This window comes from Montipora capricornis, chromosome 14, assembly GCF_036669925.1.
Source record: "Montipora capricornis isolate CH-2021 chromosome 14, ASM3666992v2, whole genome shotgun sequence".
Taxonomy (NCBI): Eukaryota; Metazoa; Cnidaria; class Anthozoa; order Scleractinia; family Acroporidae; genus Montipora; species Montipora capricornis.
In genome coordinates this window covers 5,538,293-5,550,792 of record NC_090896.1, presented here as the reverse complement: position 1 = coordinate 5,550,792, position 12,500 = coordinate 5,538,293, and the positions used below count along the sequence as shown (strand labels likewise).

The following is a 12,500-nucleotide window of genomic DNA, read 5'->3' as shown; positions in this document are numbered from 1 at the left end:
GTTGAAATGGCCGAAGAGAAAAACAATTGGTGGCCAAAGGTCGATGGGAGTTCTGGGGAGTGGAGATGGGATTATTAATGAAGCTTCTCCCGGATTCCAGGGTGCATTTGTTCAAGGGATAGAGTAAAATTAGAAAGCCAAAAAATTGTTACAAGTATTCAGTTTTCCAAAAAATCCATGTCCCCATTCTACGAGTCCGCAGTTGATATATGATCCATTTCATATATCATTTCATTTTTGATTCATTCCTCACGGGAACGTTGGAACCCACAAACGACCAGCTCCCAACGTCAGTGGCTTCAAAGCTCAGTTGGGTCGCACCGGCATCGTGAGGTCACGGGTTCAAACCCCGTTGAAGTCCTGAATTTTTCAGGCTTCTTTACGCAATTGCAAAAATTGCGCTCATAACTGCGAGGATCATAGCTTCACTTGGTTATCTGATTATTTCACACCTATCGTAAATGCCCCATTAGGCAATTCTGATCATAACGTTGTTGATTGGGCCCCTGTGCCTAGGTGCGTTAGAAGTACGAACACTACGAGTGTTAGTAAGCGGCGCACGCGACGCTTCCCACGGTCTGCTTTGGATGAATTTGGTAGTTGGTGTAGTGCGCATGTATGGTTTAGCGACATGATTGACACTGCCTCTCCTTCGGTTCTCTTTCACAAGTGACCTGGTGTCTGCCGTTGATGTTGAAGTTAATTGAAGTTGTCAAGATCCACGCCACCGACAAACCTTGTATGTCGCTTGCACTAAAGCATCTTATTACACAAAGGCAGAGGGATTTCCACAGCAGGGACCAGGTACTTTGGCGACATCTCAGAACTAAGGTCCGTGATGAGATCTCTAAGAGAAAGCAGTCATATTATGCCAACAAAGTACGACACCTTGAAACTAGTGATTCTCGGAAGTGGTGGGATTATGTCAAGCAACTGTCTGGCAACAGGAAGTTTTCCAACATGCAGATCGTGAAAAGACGGTATTTCAGTAGGTGGTGCCGACCTTGCCTGTTTGCTCAATGACCATTTCTTCAGCGTTAGTGTTGACCTTCCCAGCCTGGATCTGCGACTTCCTCACAAATCGCCGCCAAAGAGTAACAGTAGATGGCTGTCGCTCTGACTAATTGGGTCCCATTTTGCTCCTTGTAATGATAAACGACCTGAAATTGAAATCTCTTTTGGCGTCCTACTGGAAGTATGTTGATAATGTAACTGTCTGCGAGGTCCGGAAAGCGCACGAGTCGTAATCACTGCAAGCGAAGCTTGACGAAATCAGTCGATGGGCAGAGCGTAACGATATGAAGCTCAACGGCAAAAAGTGTAAAGAGATGACAGTCAGCTTTCTTCGCCACAGCCCAGAAAACCAGCTCTTCCGCATCAATGACCGTTTACTTGACACTGTTTCGTCATTCAAGGTCGTCGGTGTCACTCTTAACAAACAGCTCAAGTGGATACCATGGTAAAGAAAGCCTCAAAGCGACTGTATATTCTGCGCGTACTTCCCCGTTGTGGGGTTCCTCCAGTTGATTTGCGGTTGATCTACTTCTCCCTCGTCAGGAGTACCCTAGAGTACGCTTGCGCAGTCTGGCACACCTTTCTGCTAATTTACTTTTCGCAGAAAATCGACGTGGTACAGAAAAGAGCTTTGGGCATTATTTACCCGGAAATGCATTACGAGGATGCCCTTGCTCACCTTACAATGTAGTCGCCTCGATGACCGAAGATCCAGCCTCTGCCTAAAAACTGTAAAGAAGATCGAAGAACCGGTCTCTCGCCTCCACCATTTGCTCCCTGTGTAACGCGGGAGCTCCACTGTCGTGATCTCCGCAACTCGAACAGGTTTTCACTACTGGGAAATGTAGGACTAATAGGTACAAGATGAGCTTCATTCCAGCTACAGTCAACGCTGAATTATTTTCCTTAATAGTTTTTACTATCCCTGTTATATTTCGGGGTAATAATCGATTTTAGGATTTTTGTAATTAGAATTTTAGTTACCAGAAAGTTCGATTTATTTTCTATTTTAAGTTTTTTTTGCTTATATTTACATGTTTTTATAACTTTTTAACATATTGTAATTCACCTATGGGTGCGAGAATATGTTTTCAATAAACCAATTATTTACTTATTTTTAAACACTTCACAGCTATTCAATAATAATTCTAGATATGATATCTTTTGTGTTGTCCTCCTCAAGTGATGCTCTGTTTGCGAGCGTCGAGTAAAAAGCGTTATATTAATTAATCCTTTGTCTCCAGCAGTGATTGATACGAACTTTCTCCTCACAAGCTCAATACATTGTGAAGTAGAATGGTGACGAGAATAAAAAAATTTATCACCAGTTGGTTTTGTCTAGATATATATTCATCAAATTCCCAAAACTGAAGTAAAGAGTAATGCATGGCAACCGGTAAGGAGAATTAACATTCAGATATTGGAAGTGAAGGGTTGAAAGAATTACTGGAATTAGCTAATTGCCGTCCGTCCAAATGTTCAGCGAGCTCGAAAAAAAAAACATATTGACGGAATTGGGAACCTAATCACAGAACCTCAGCTATTAAGGTAAAATAGAGAATGAATGGTTCACTTTGTTAAGTTCGTTGCCGAGTTTTTATTTCTTTCTCAATATTTCATTAATAGAGAACTTAAGGAACGACGACGGCAACAGCAAGGAGGCCCGGTTGGGGAGGGGGGGGGGGGGGGGGAACCATATAAAAAGGATGGCGGGTGCTCGGTGGATACCAAGATCCTGTTTTGTGGGCATGGCATGAAATTTTTTTCACCCTTAAGATGTACCAAATTTTTAAGTATGGGTTTTAATTAGGGAAAATTAAAAATTAGTTAATTGCTAAAGCCTGGTTTTCACTAGCGACGTAAGCATAAGCACAAGGAATACACGCAAGCGCATTTAGTTGTTGTGCTTTTTACATGAGAAATCCCCCCCCCCCCCCCCTCGGGGAATGAGAACGACATCTCAAAATATAAATTCGCGTTATTGTAATCATTTCGTGACTATTTCAGCTTTTTTAATATGACAAGGGTGTGGTAGTTTAATTCCGACAACACTTGTCGGAAGAGCGCCGTAATTTAGGGGAGAAAATAAAAGTTTGTCTTCAATGACTGACGTCCTTCATAAACCTCAAATTTGGCTATTTCACGTTGTTGTTTTGCAGACGACAGCAAAGAAATGGACAAAAGTGAAAAACGCACGTGTAGAGCGTGTAAAGCTTTTGCCTACTAAATATGCAAATTTGTGTCGTTCTCGTTGCTTAAGTTCCATATTGTTTCTTTGGCGTCTGCAACCGTTAGACTCGTATAGCGGCTATCTTACTGGTCACACCCTTGGCTGACCTTTAGCATGTACAAAGACTGTTGTGGCTTCTGTAGTAAGTTCGTTCAGTTCCACGTTGACCTTCATTGAGTAAAGTCAAGAAAGGTTTTTAAGAGAAGTAAGTTCATCATAGCACTACGTAGTCTTTACTGTGTGGGACAGATACGCAAGTTCCTTTTCTTTGTTGTTGTTGTTTTTTTTTCAACTCCCAGCTGAAGTAGTCCTGTGATGAGTAATCATTTAGTATTGTTTTGATTTATTTCGATCGTTGCATGCTTCATATGTTTCTGTTGAAATCACTGTTTTTCATTTAAGTCCGACTTCGTACTGTAGTTATTATACATGTAGTTTTGCTAGTGTTCCTATTACGTTGTATTGTTTGAATGTTCGTTTTTTGTGCGGAACAGTCAGCTTTTATTGAATTTGTTGTAACGGTTCTTGGGTTACGTCCCCAGGTTTCAATCTTTGATCTTCGTAACTCTTCTCAAATTCCGCGAAGCGTCTCATGACTTATCCTGGTAGTCGCCGTAGCGACGCACATAGCAGAGGACCGCACAAATATGTGCTAAAATGCATGCTGCACGTGCAGCAAGATTCACTTTTTCCTTTTTTAACCAATGATGTTTTCGTTTCGTGGCGTTGTCGTAGTCGTAGCCGCATTGGTGTTAAGTGGGTTGTCGTGATACGATGATGTAGTGCATTACTTTGTATATGCTAGCATTTCTCAAATGATCTTTCCTTTTTGAGGTTAATTAATGGCATATCAGGGCTGGAGGCTTTGCGCGTAAACTACGATGGCAGCAAAAGTGTTTGACTGATGTGAAATGCACGACCAATTGCACATGTCATTGCATAAGAAGACCTTTTTCCTCTGTCATTTAAAGATCACGAATCTTTCGTCCTGTGCAGTTTTAACCAAAGATTTCTCGCATTTCAAATCTCACGCGCCGGCTACTCGGAGGTGAGTAGTACTCCGAGTTAGCCAATCAGCGCTCGCGGAGAGCACTATTCACTTGCGTGGTATATACTAAAAAAACTATTTCATAACAGTGTTATTTCACTATTCACACAGCCTTAGATCATACCAACGAATATGGTGAAGGTTTAAAGCAGAAAAGCTATATCGAGATGAAAAAACAGGAGGCAAGCCAGGGATTGATTTCGTTAAGTAGAGATGGCAAAAGGTGAGTTCATTAGTTTCCAATTTTAGCTTGATAGAACAGTTTTCGGTGAAGTGTCGCCGGGAACAAACGACATAAACGTACGGCGATTGGTTTAAAAAACTCGCGCCAAAACACTCAGCCAGTCAAAGGTAAACTGAAAACTAATACTGATTGGTGATTTTCTTCCACGCTATTTCCCGCGCTCAGCACGGGTTCCATGAATTATCCCGCGTGTGTTAATTTTAGATCTCGGGCAGTCTTTTGTTAAGCCCGGCCTTAAAGAATTTTCGTTGAGTCACCCCGAAGATTTCGATTTAGCCTTTTCACCTTTCCGAGCCTATGCCACTACACTGGCATGGAGGGGGAAGTAGATCAGTGGTTCAGTAGTTCTTTACCAGTTCTTTCATTGTGCCATTGGCCGAGCTTTGGAATTTGAACTTTTTATGTGATTCTTGTTTTGTGTCAATCAATCCTTTATTACTGACACCTGTTGCGAGTATTTTGGGCGCGGCTCTTTTTGACTCATCTACAAAGCTGTTTGATCGTTGAGTGTTGAACAAATCTACTTAACTTTGGCTGCACACGATTTATTTTACTGGTTCGGGCCTCGTTTGAGCAAGGCGGTTATCGCATCAGTGCACAATCCTTTCCACACGCTCATTTTTGGGTGTGACAATTGCACTCGGTGATCCGTCTTACTCGCTGACACGTGATTCCCTTGGCGCTTTTCATGAAGTAAATTCCCTCTTCTCTGTCTCTAGCAGCGCCAGGCAGTTTCATAGTGCTGTCCCTTCGTGGTTTCTGTTTAACTTTGTTGCGTTCCTAATCTGTAAAGTTTCATTGAAAAGCTATGACACACAGGAGGCATTCACATTAGGAGGATTCCAGCACGCGAAGGACTTCAAAGTCTTAATATTTTTAATAAAAAACTCCCACAAATTATGAATAAGTCTTCTCTACTTTGCGTTCTGTTACTTCTATTTGAAGAGCATATTATAATTAACAATTATTCCACGAGTGGGCGCTGCATATGCGGGGGCCAGCCAATGAGGTGCGTAGCGCCGAGTTGGTTTTAACCAATCATGTAATTCTGAACGCTTGGTGTTACGTGCTGGAATAACCAAACCGCGAACAAGGCATAAGTGAAAACGACCTCCCGAGTAGGATATAAGGCACGCAAAGAAAGTGTGACAACGAGTAGTTACCCTTTTCAGTATTATTTAATTAGTTTTACACTGTTACATTTACTTAGGTTAAAGATTAAGTTAGGCAGTTCAGAAAGCATGCTTACTGTCTTTCATGGCGACTCAGGAATTGATCTTCATCTTGATTAATCCAAGTTCCACCGATTGTAGAGAACAATTCTTGACTTTCTTGATTCACTGGATTCTTTCCACTCACTGGATTTTCTGTGTAGACAAACTCTTACGGAAGACTTCATTATGAACTCTGAACTCTTCGTCCGTTTTGACTATCGTCACTTTCTGCTCTCCGGATATAGCAAGTTCGAAGGTTATAGCTTCACCATAGTTATCGCAGTTGATTATAGCTTCCTCACAGTATCGCATCCAATCATAGCATAAGTTCAATCACAGTCAGCCACGAGGGTAAGCTCTCGGGAAGAGAGTTTTTTCTATTACGTACAAGAGTACTTTTATACTTTTACTCTAAGCATCTAGAAAGTTCTGTTGCTATTTATAGAGTACTGATCATTACAAGGTCTACTATTTGTGGAAACTGCTGAGTCTCATCAAAGAAATTTCTGGAATATTACATATTATAAGATAATTCTACAAATGTCTGGAATTGCACGACAGATAAGCTAAGAGTAATTCTGATCCTCATAACATTGGTCACTTGGAAATTAAAGCCAATCAGTTTCCAGCTTGCCAACACTTGACGCAATCAGCTTCCATATTAGGTCATGCGGTATATGAGCTGATACGGAGATCGAATGAACCAATCAGAAAGATAGAAACGCAATATTCGACGCCGGAAATTTAGTAACAGCTCATATACCATGATGGCTAAGGCAATCAAAACTTTAAAATGGCAATATCCAATGATCTAGTTTCTAATGATGTAAATTAAAAGATAAATAAGAAAAGGTTTTGAAAGACCTTCGAAAAATCCATAGGTACAATCCTTATCATCGAGTTCCTTTAAATAGTTAAACTGCACTTGAATGAAGGCTTCTGTTCAACCACAGCCATCCCTATACACATATTGAGTATCCGTCAGATTGCTTCTGCCAATCATGATCATTACAATTCAGCCGTGTTCACACTCAACATTGATTATGATCAAGTGAAGTACAATTCAGGCAATCATACTCCGTTCAGTTTATTCAATTATGGTTGTGTTCGCATCTGTGAAAATTTAAATACAACAGGCAGGGTAACTTCGCAGTGTGAGACAAAATGGCCCTGATTCGTATGGCTGGCACGATCATCATCACTATGCTTCTCAAGCGAGAAGAGAATCAAGGATATCTTCCGAGAATAGAAGAAGACAAATCCTTTAAAAAGCGATTAGAACTTTCGTCTCCGCATACCACGACGTGTTCGCCATTCTGTTCAATAGCCCTTTTCACGGTTAGTTTTTCTATTTGCATTACAATGTAATCTAATGTCGATGCTAGGCAATTTCGGGTTAAAACTACAAAATAGCCCGAAATTGCCTCACATACAAGCTAGATTATATTGTAATGCAAATGAGAAAAAGTAACCGTGAAATGGGCTATGACGCACTATAATTTCTTTAAACAACCCCCTTAAGGTTGTTTGGAGTAATTATAATCCAGTCATAATCAGGGACTGTAATTAGTTGATGTGAACCCATTTCATATTTAGTTTGATTATAATTCAATCATAATGGAGGCCTAATTTGAACACGGCTTAAGTCCTTACTAGTAAAACAGTCAGTGTTGGTTTAATTAGTACTGGTTCTATGTTTAAATTTCTATGATTTTGAAACAGAATACTTATGAATCTATAAAAAAAAATCACACACTTAATTCACTAAGCGGAAACATGTTTTTCCCGCCTGATCTGAACAGATTAACATGGCTCGATTAAGGTGCATTGGATATAGCAATCGAACTGTATCTGTACAAACAAGGGAATATGAGGTGATTGAGCGAATCCCTCTGCTCCATGATAATCACTTTGAATATATTTTTACATTGTGCCCACGTTGCCACTATTTTATCCGTTGTTGGCATAAAAACGCGGTCCGATTTCAGACTAACTGACAAAAAAGGTGTGGGCCTTGAACCATAACCATGCACTATGACACAGAACTAATAATGGATTTTAAATTCTTGTAATCCGAATAGGGACTTATATGAGGGATTCGCTTACTTGCCCCTCGTTTTCTCCAGGCATAAATACAAACAATTATTCCCCATTAACACTGATTCCTCTTCTTCCCCTCAAGATAAGTATTTAGGAACAATTATTAAGTATGTCAACACGGTCTTTGCGCGGTATTACATATATCACACAATTCTCTTGCTACTATCATGGGAAGGATTCTTGGCCCTAGACCTTGGCAACTGAATTTCTAAGTTTTCTCAATCTGTTGACGCAGTTGAGACAAACATCTCTTAAAGTGCACCTTACCCCAATTTTGTTTTTATCATTGAATAATTTTTCGCAATTTTTGTAGTACAGTAGTGAAAAAAATTTTGAATTTGCTCAACTCTACGATTTTTCAGAAATTTCCAAAGTTTAAAAAATTACGCCAAAATTGCCGCCATCCTTGTTGGTTCAAGTCCGAGTGATTGGGGATTGGGGCTAGTATTTACTATAACGTAGAAAGGAGAACAACAGCGTTGTTTTGATTACAGTGAACAACAGTGAACCCTAGTGTTTTGACCTCAAAATGCCGAAGAGATGTGTCGGTGCCGGCTGCAGCAACGAAAGAAATTTAAAAGAAGGTATTTCCCTTCACAAACTGCCATTTTACGGCGACGATCGGCCCGAAGCCAAGAAAAGGAGAACGAAATGGGTGGATTTTGTTCGGCTGAAGCGAGCGAAATGGGAACCATCTCAGTCTTCAGTGCTGTGCTCTGAGCATGGGTTTGGGTTTGTCATGGGTTTGTCCTGGTCTCATGTAATCGACCAATCACTTGTAAAGGGCTACAAAAATTTCATGCCGGTCTGGTTTCGTCCCGATCTCATGTAAATATGCCCTAAGTTATCTCATCTCTCACCGCAGTTGGGACAAACATCGCTCAACCATCACAACCTTAGAATGTTCAGGCCCAAGGCAGTTTAAATAGATGGTCAACACACAATCAAAGTAATCTTTTGCTTGACCAAGGTCACCTTGCTTCTGGAGTGCAACACCTACGTTGTAACAACAATTTGCAACATCGACATGCTGAGAACCAAGCCTTTCTCGGTAAATAGCAAGAGCCCGCTCATGATACTCTTTTTCTTGACCAAGCTCACCTTGGTGATGAAGTACAAAACTCAAACTGTTAAAAGTCAATGCGACATCGACATGCTCAGAACCAAGCCTTTTTTGGTAAATAGCAAGAGCCTGCTAATGATAATCTTTTGCTTGACCGAGCTCACCTTGCTCACGAAGTACATTACCCAAACTGTTAAAAGTTGATGCGACATTGACATGCTGAGAGCCAAGCCTTTCTTGGAAAATAGCAAGAGCCCGCTCATGATACGGTTTTGCTTGACCCAGCTCACCTTGGTGACGAAGTACACAACCCAAACTGTTAAAAGTTGATGCGACAATGACATGCTGAGAACCAAGCCTTTCTTGGTAAATAGCAAGAGCTCGCTCATAATACTCTTTTGCTTGACCCAGCTCCCCTTGGTCACGAAGTACATTACCCAAACTGTTAAAAGTCGATGCGACTTTGAAATGCTGAGAACCAAGCCTTTCTTGGTAAATAGTAAGAGCCCGCTCATGATACTCTTTTGCTTGACTCAGCTCACCTTGGTGATGAAGTACATTACTTAAACTGTTAAAAGTTGATGCGACATTGACATGCTGAGAACCAAGCCTTTCTTGAAAAATAGCAAGAGCCCGCTCATGACACTCTTTTGCTTTCTCCAGCTCACCTTGGTCATGAAGTACATCACCCAAATTGTGAAAGGTCGATGCGACACTGACATGCTGAGAACCAAGCTTTTCTTGGTAAATAGCAAGAGCCCGCTCATGATACTCTTTTGCTTGATTCAGCTCACCTTGGTGACGAAATACATCACCCAAACTGTGAAAGGACCATGCGACATTGACATGCTGAGAACCAAGCCTTTCTTGGTAAATAGCAAGAGCCTGCTCATGATACTCTATTGCTTGATTCAGCTCACCTTGGTGATGAAGTACATTACCCAAACTGCTCAAAGTACATGCGACATGGACATGCTGAGAACCAAGCCTTTCTTGAAAAATAGCAAGAGCCCGCTCATGACACTCTTTTGCTTTCTCCAGCTCACCTTGGTCATGAAGTACATCACCCAAACTGTTAAAGGTCGATGCGACACTGACATGCTGAGAACCAAGCTTTTCTTGGTAAATAGCAAGAGCCCGCTCATGATACTCTTTTGCGTGACCCAGCTCACCTTGGTCACGAAGTATATCACCCAAACTGTTAAAAGTCCATGCGACATTGACATGCTGAGAACCAAGCCTTTCTTGGTAAATAGCAAGAGCCTGCTCATGATACTCTATTGCTTGATTCAGCTCACCTTGGTGATGAAGTACATTACCCAAACTGCTCAAAGTACATGCGACATGGACATGCTGAGAACCAAGACTTTCTTGGTAAATAGCAAGAGCCCGCTCATGATACTCTTTTCCTTGACCCAGCTCACCTTGGTCACGAAATACGCAACCCAAACTGTATAACGTCGATGCGACCTGGACATGCTGAGAACCAAGTCTTTCTTGGTAAATAGTAAGAGCCCGCTCATGATACTCTTTTGCTTGGCCCAGCTCACCTTGTTCACGAAGTACATAACCCAAACTAACAAAAGTGGATGCAACATTGACATGCTGAGAACCAAGCCTTTCTTGGTAAATAGTAAGAGCCCGCTCATGATACTCTTTTGCTTGACCCAGCTCACCTTGTTCACGAAGTACATAACCCAAACTGTTAAAAATCGATGCGACATTGACATGCTGAGAACCAAGCCTTTCTTGGAAAATAGCAAGAGCCCGCTCATAATACTCTTTTGCTTCACCCAGCTCACCTTGCTCACGAAGTACATTACCCAAACTGTTAAAAGTTGATGCGACGTTGATATTCTGAGAACCAAGCCTTTCTTGTAAAATAGCAAGAGCCCGCTGATGATACTTTTTTGCCTTACCCAGCTCACCTTGGTGATAAAGTACATTACCCAAACTGCTCAAAGTACATGCGACTTTGGCATGCTCAGAACCAAGTCTTTTTTGGTAAATAGCAAGAGCCCGTTCATGATACTCTTTTGCTTGACCCAGCTCACCTTGGCGACGAAGTACATAACCCTAATTGTTAAAGGTCGATGCGACATTGACATGCTGAGAACCAAGCCTTTCTTGGTAAATAGCAACGGCCAACTGAAAATGTTTCTTCGCTTGTTCCAAGTCACTTTGCTGATGAAGTACAGTACCCAAAAAGTTCAAACAAGTTGAAACATCGACACTCTGAGAACTAGGGTTTTTACGGCAGATACCAAGATGACGCTCATAATACTCTTCAGCTTGTTCCATGTCACTCGACTCATCATTGCCTTGTGTGGAATCTCCTTCAAAAACATCATCACAATTAATAATCTTCAGAGCCACGATACCGAAGGTTTTGGCTATATTATACTCACAATGAAAACGGCAAATTTGGCCTAACGTAAGAAAATAATGTGGAAAATATTTCACCCTTATTTTATTACTTTTGTTAACCTCAGATATGTGTTCTTCAATTTCGGTTACCAGGCATTTTAAATGTGGTACTAAGTGAAAGCTTTTAGTGACAGACTCTTCATGACCAACCTGATGAACGCGAACGAAGACGCTGCTTTCGTCTTTTTCAATTAAGATCAGTGAGCTTTCTTGAATCCTCAAACTAATAATATCTGCATCAGCAAGTTTGCTTCCTGCGCTTCCATCGTTTTCCTTCTCCTTATTCACAACGTAGTTGATCAAAAGTTCAAGGTTTAATGGTTGCTGAGCACAGAGAGAAATGAAATTGAAAGCGTGATTTAAAACCTTGTCAGTTGACATCACGCTGTCCACGGCCAGTGAAATCGCCTTGGTCATGGAGTTTGGATAGCTTGGATTGCTTTCGACAAGAAAGGCCTCCGTTTGTGCACGCTGACCGTCGGAAAGCTTCTGTAGATACTCTTTCCAGCCGAAGAAAGATGATATCTTTTCTCGCACAAGTCGGACAAACGTGGCGGCGCTTGCTAAGGCAAGGGGTTGATAATCTAATGCCTGAGCAACTTCTTTTCCGGCGTCATTGGCAGCGATGCCCGAGAGGGAGGCTAATAAAGTGAGAGCGTCAGACAGCATCATACCTTCGCTCACTGATATGTGATTAATGGCACACGTCTCTGAAGGTATAGCAGCTGTGTCTTGACAGGTTATTAACACCTGGCCTTTACACCAGCTCGAGTTCCCCGTTTGTGGCAAATGATGACTTATTTCATTCAATCTCACAACATTGTCCACTATCAACAGCCAAGAAGAGTAAAGCTCCACTTTGGTGCTAATTAAGGACTTAATATTTGCGATTTTCTTCTTTGAATCCATGTCTTTATCCTTCATAATGTCCGATACGGCATCTTCTGGACACCTTAAATGTCGAGCAAAAGAGTAGTATGATTCCAACAGTGAATCCAGGTTCTGCGCATCTAGAGTCATTACAAATGTCTTTGTGCTTGCGTCGCTTGTTTCTTCGTCAAACCACTTCTTCGCGACGAGAGCAGCTAACTGAGATTTGCCGCTTCCGGGGTTTCCTGAGATATACAGGTAACTTAAACAGTTCTCGTTGGCTTCCTTTA

General features: G+C 41.4%; 2 protein-coding genes across 4 annotated transcripts in view; both read right to left on the bottom strand.

Annotated features, from left to right (window-relative positions):
- Positions 1–5,695: 5,695 nt before the first annotated feature.
- Positions 5,696–10,983, bottom strand: LOC138033461 (nephrocystin-3-like; the record flags this gene model as incomplete). Its single annotated transcript, XM_068881203.1, has 1 exon — positions 5,696–10,983. A coding segment is annotated over one exon (1,938 nt), but the record flags the coding sequence as incomplete, so codon positions are not given.
- The window catches only part of LOC138032423 (uncharacterized), a 7,004-nt gene continuing 5,346 nt past the window's right edge, over positions 10,843–12,500 (bottom strand). For 2 of the 3 annotated variants that reach the window (XM_068880088.1, XM_068880089.1), the window contains exon 2: positions 10,843–12,500. This exon is cut by the window's right edge and continues 745 nt beyond it. In XM_068880088.1, coding sequence (XP_068736189.1) covers positions 10,990–12,500 — 1,511 coding nt within the window. In that variant the 3' untranslated portion in view covers positions 10,843–10,989. The other variant, XM_068880090.1, reaches the window with a different exon arrangement.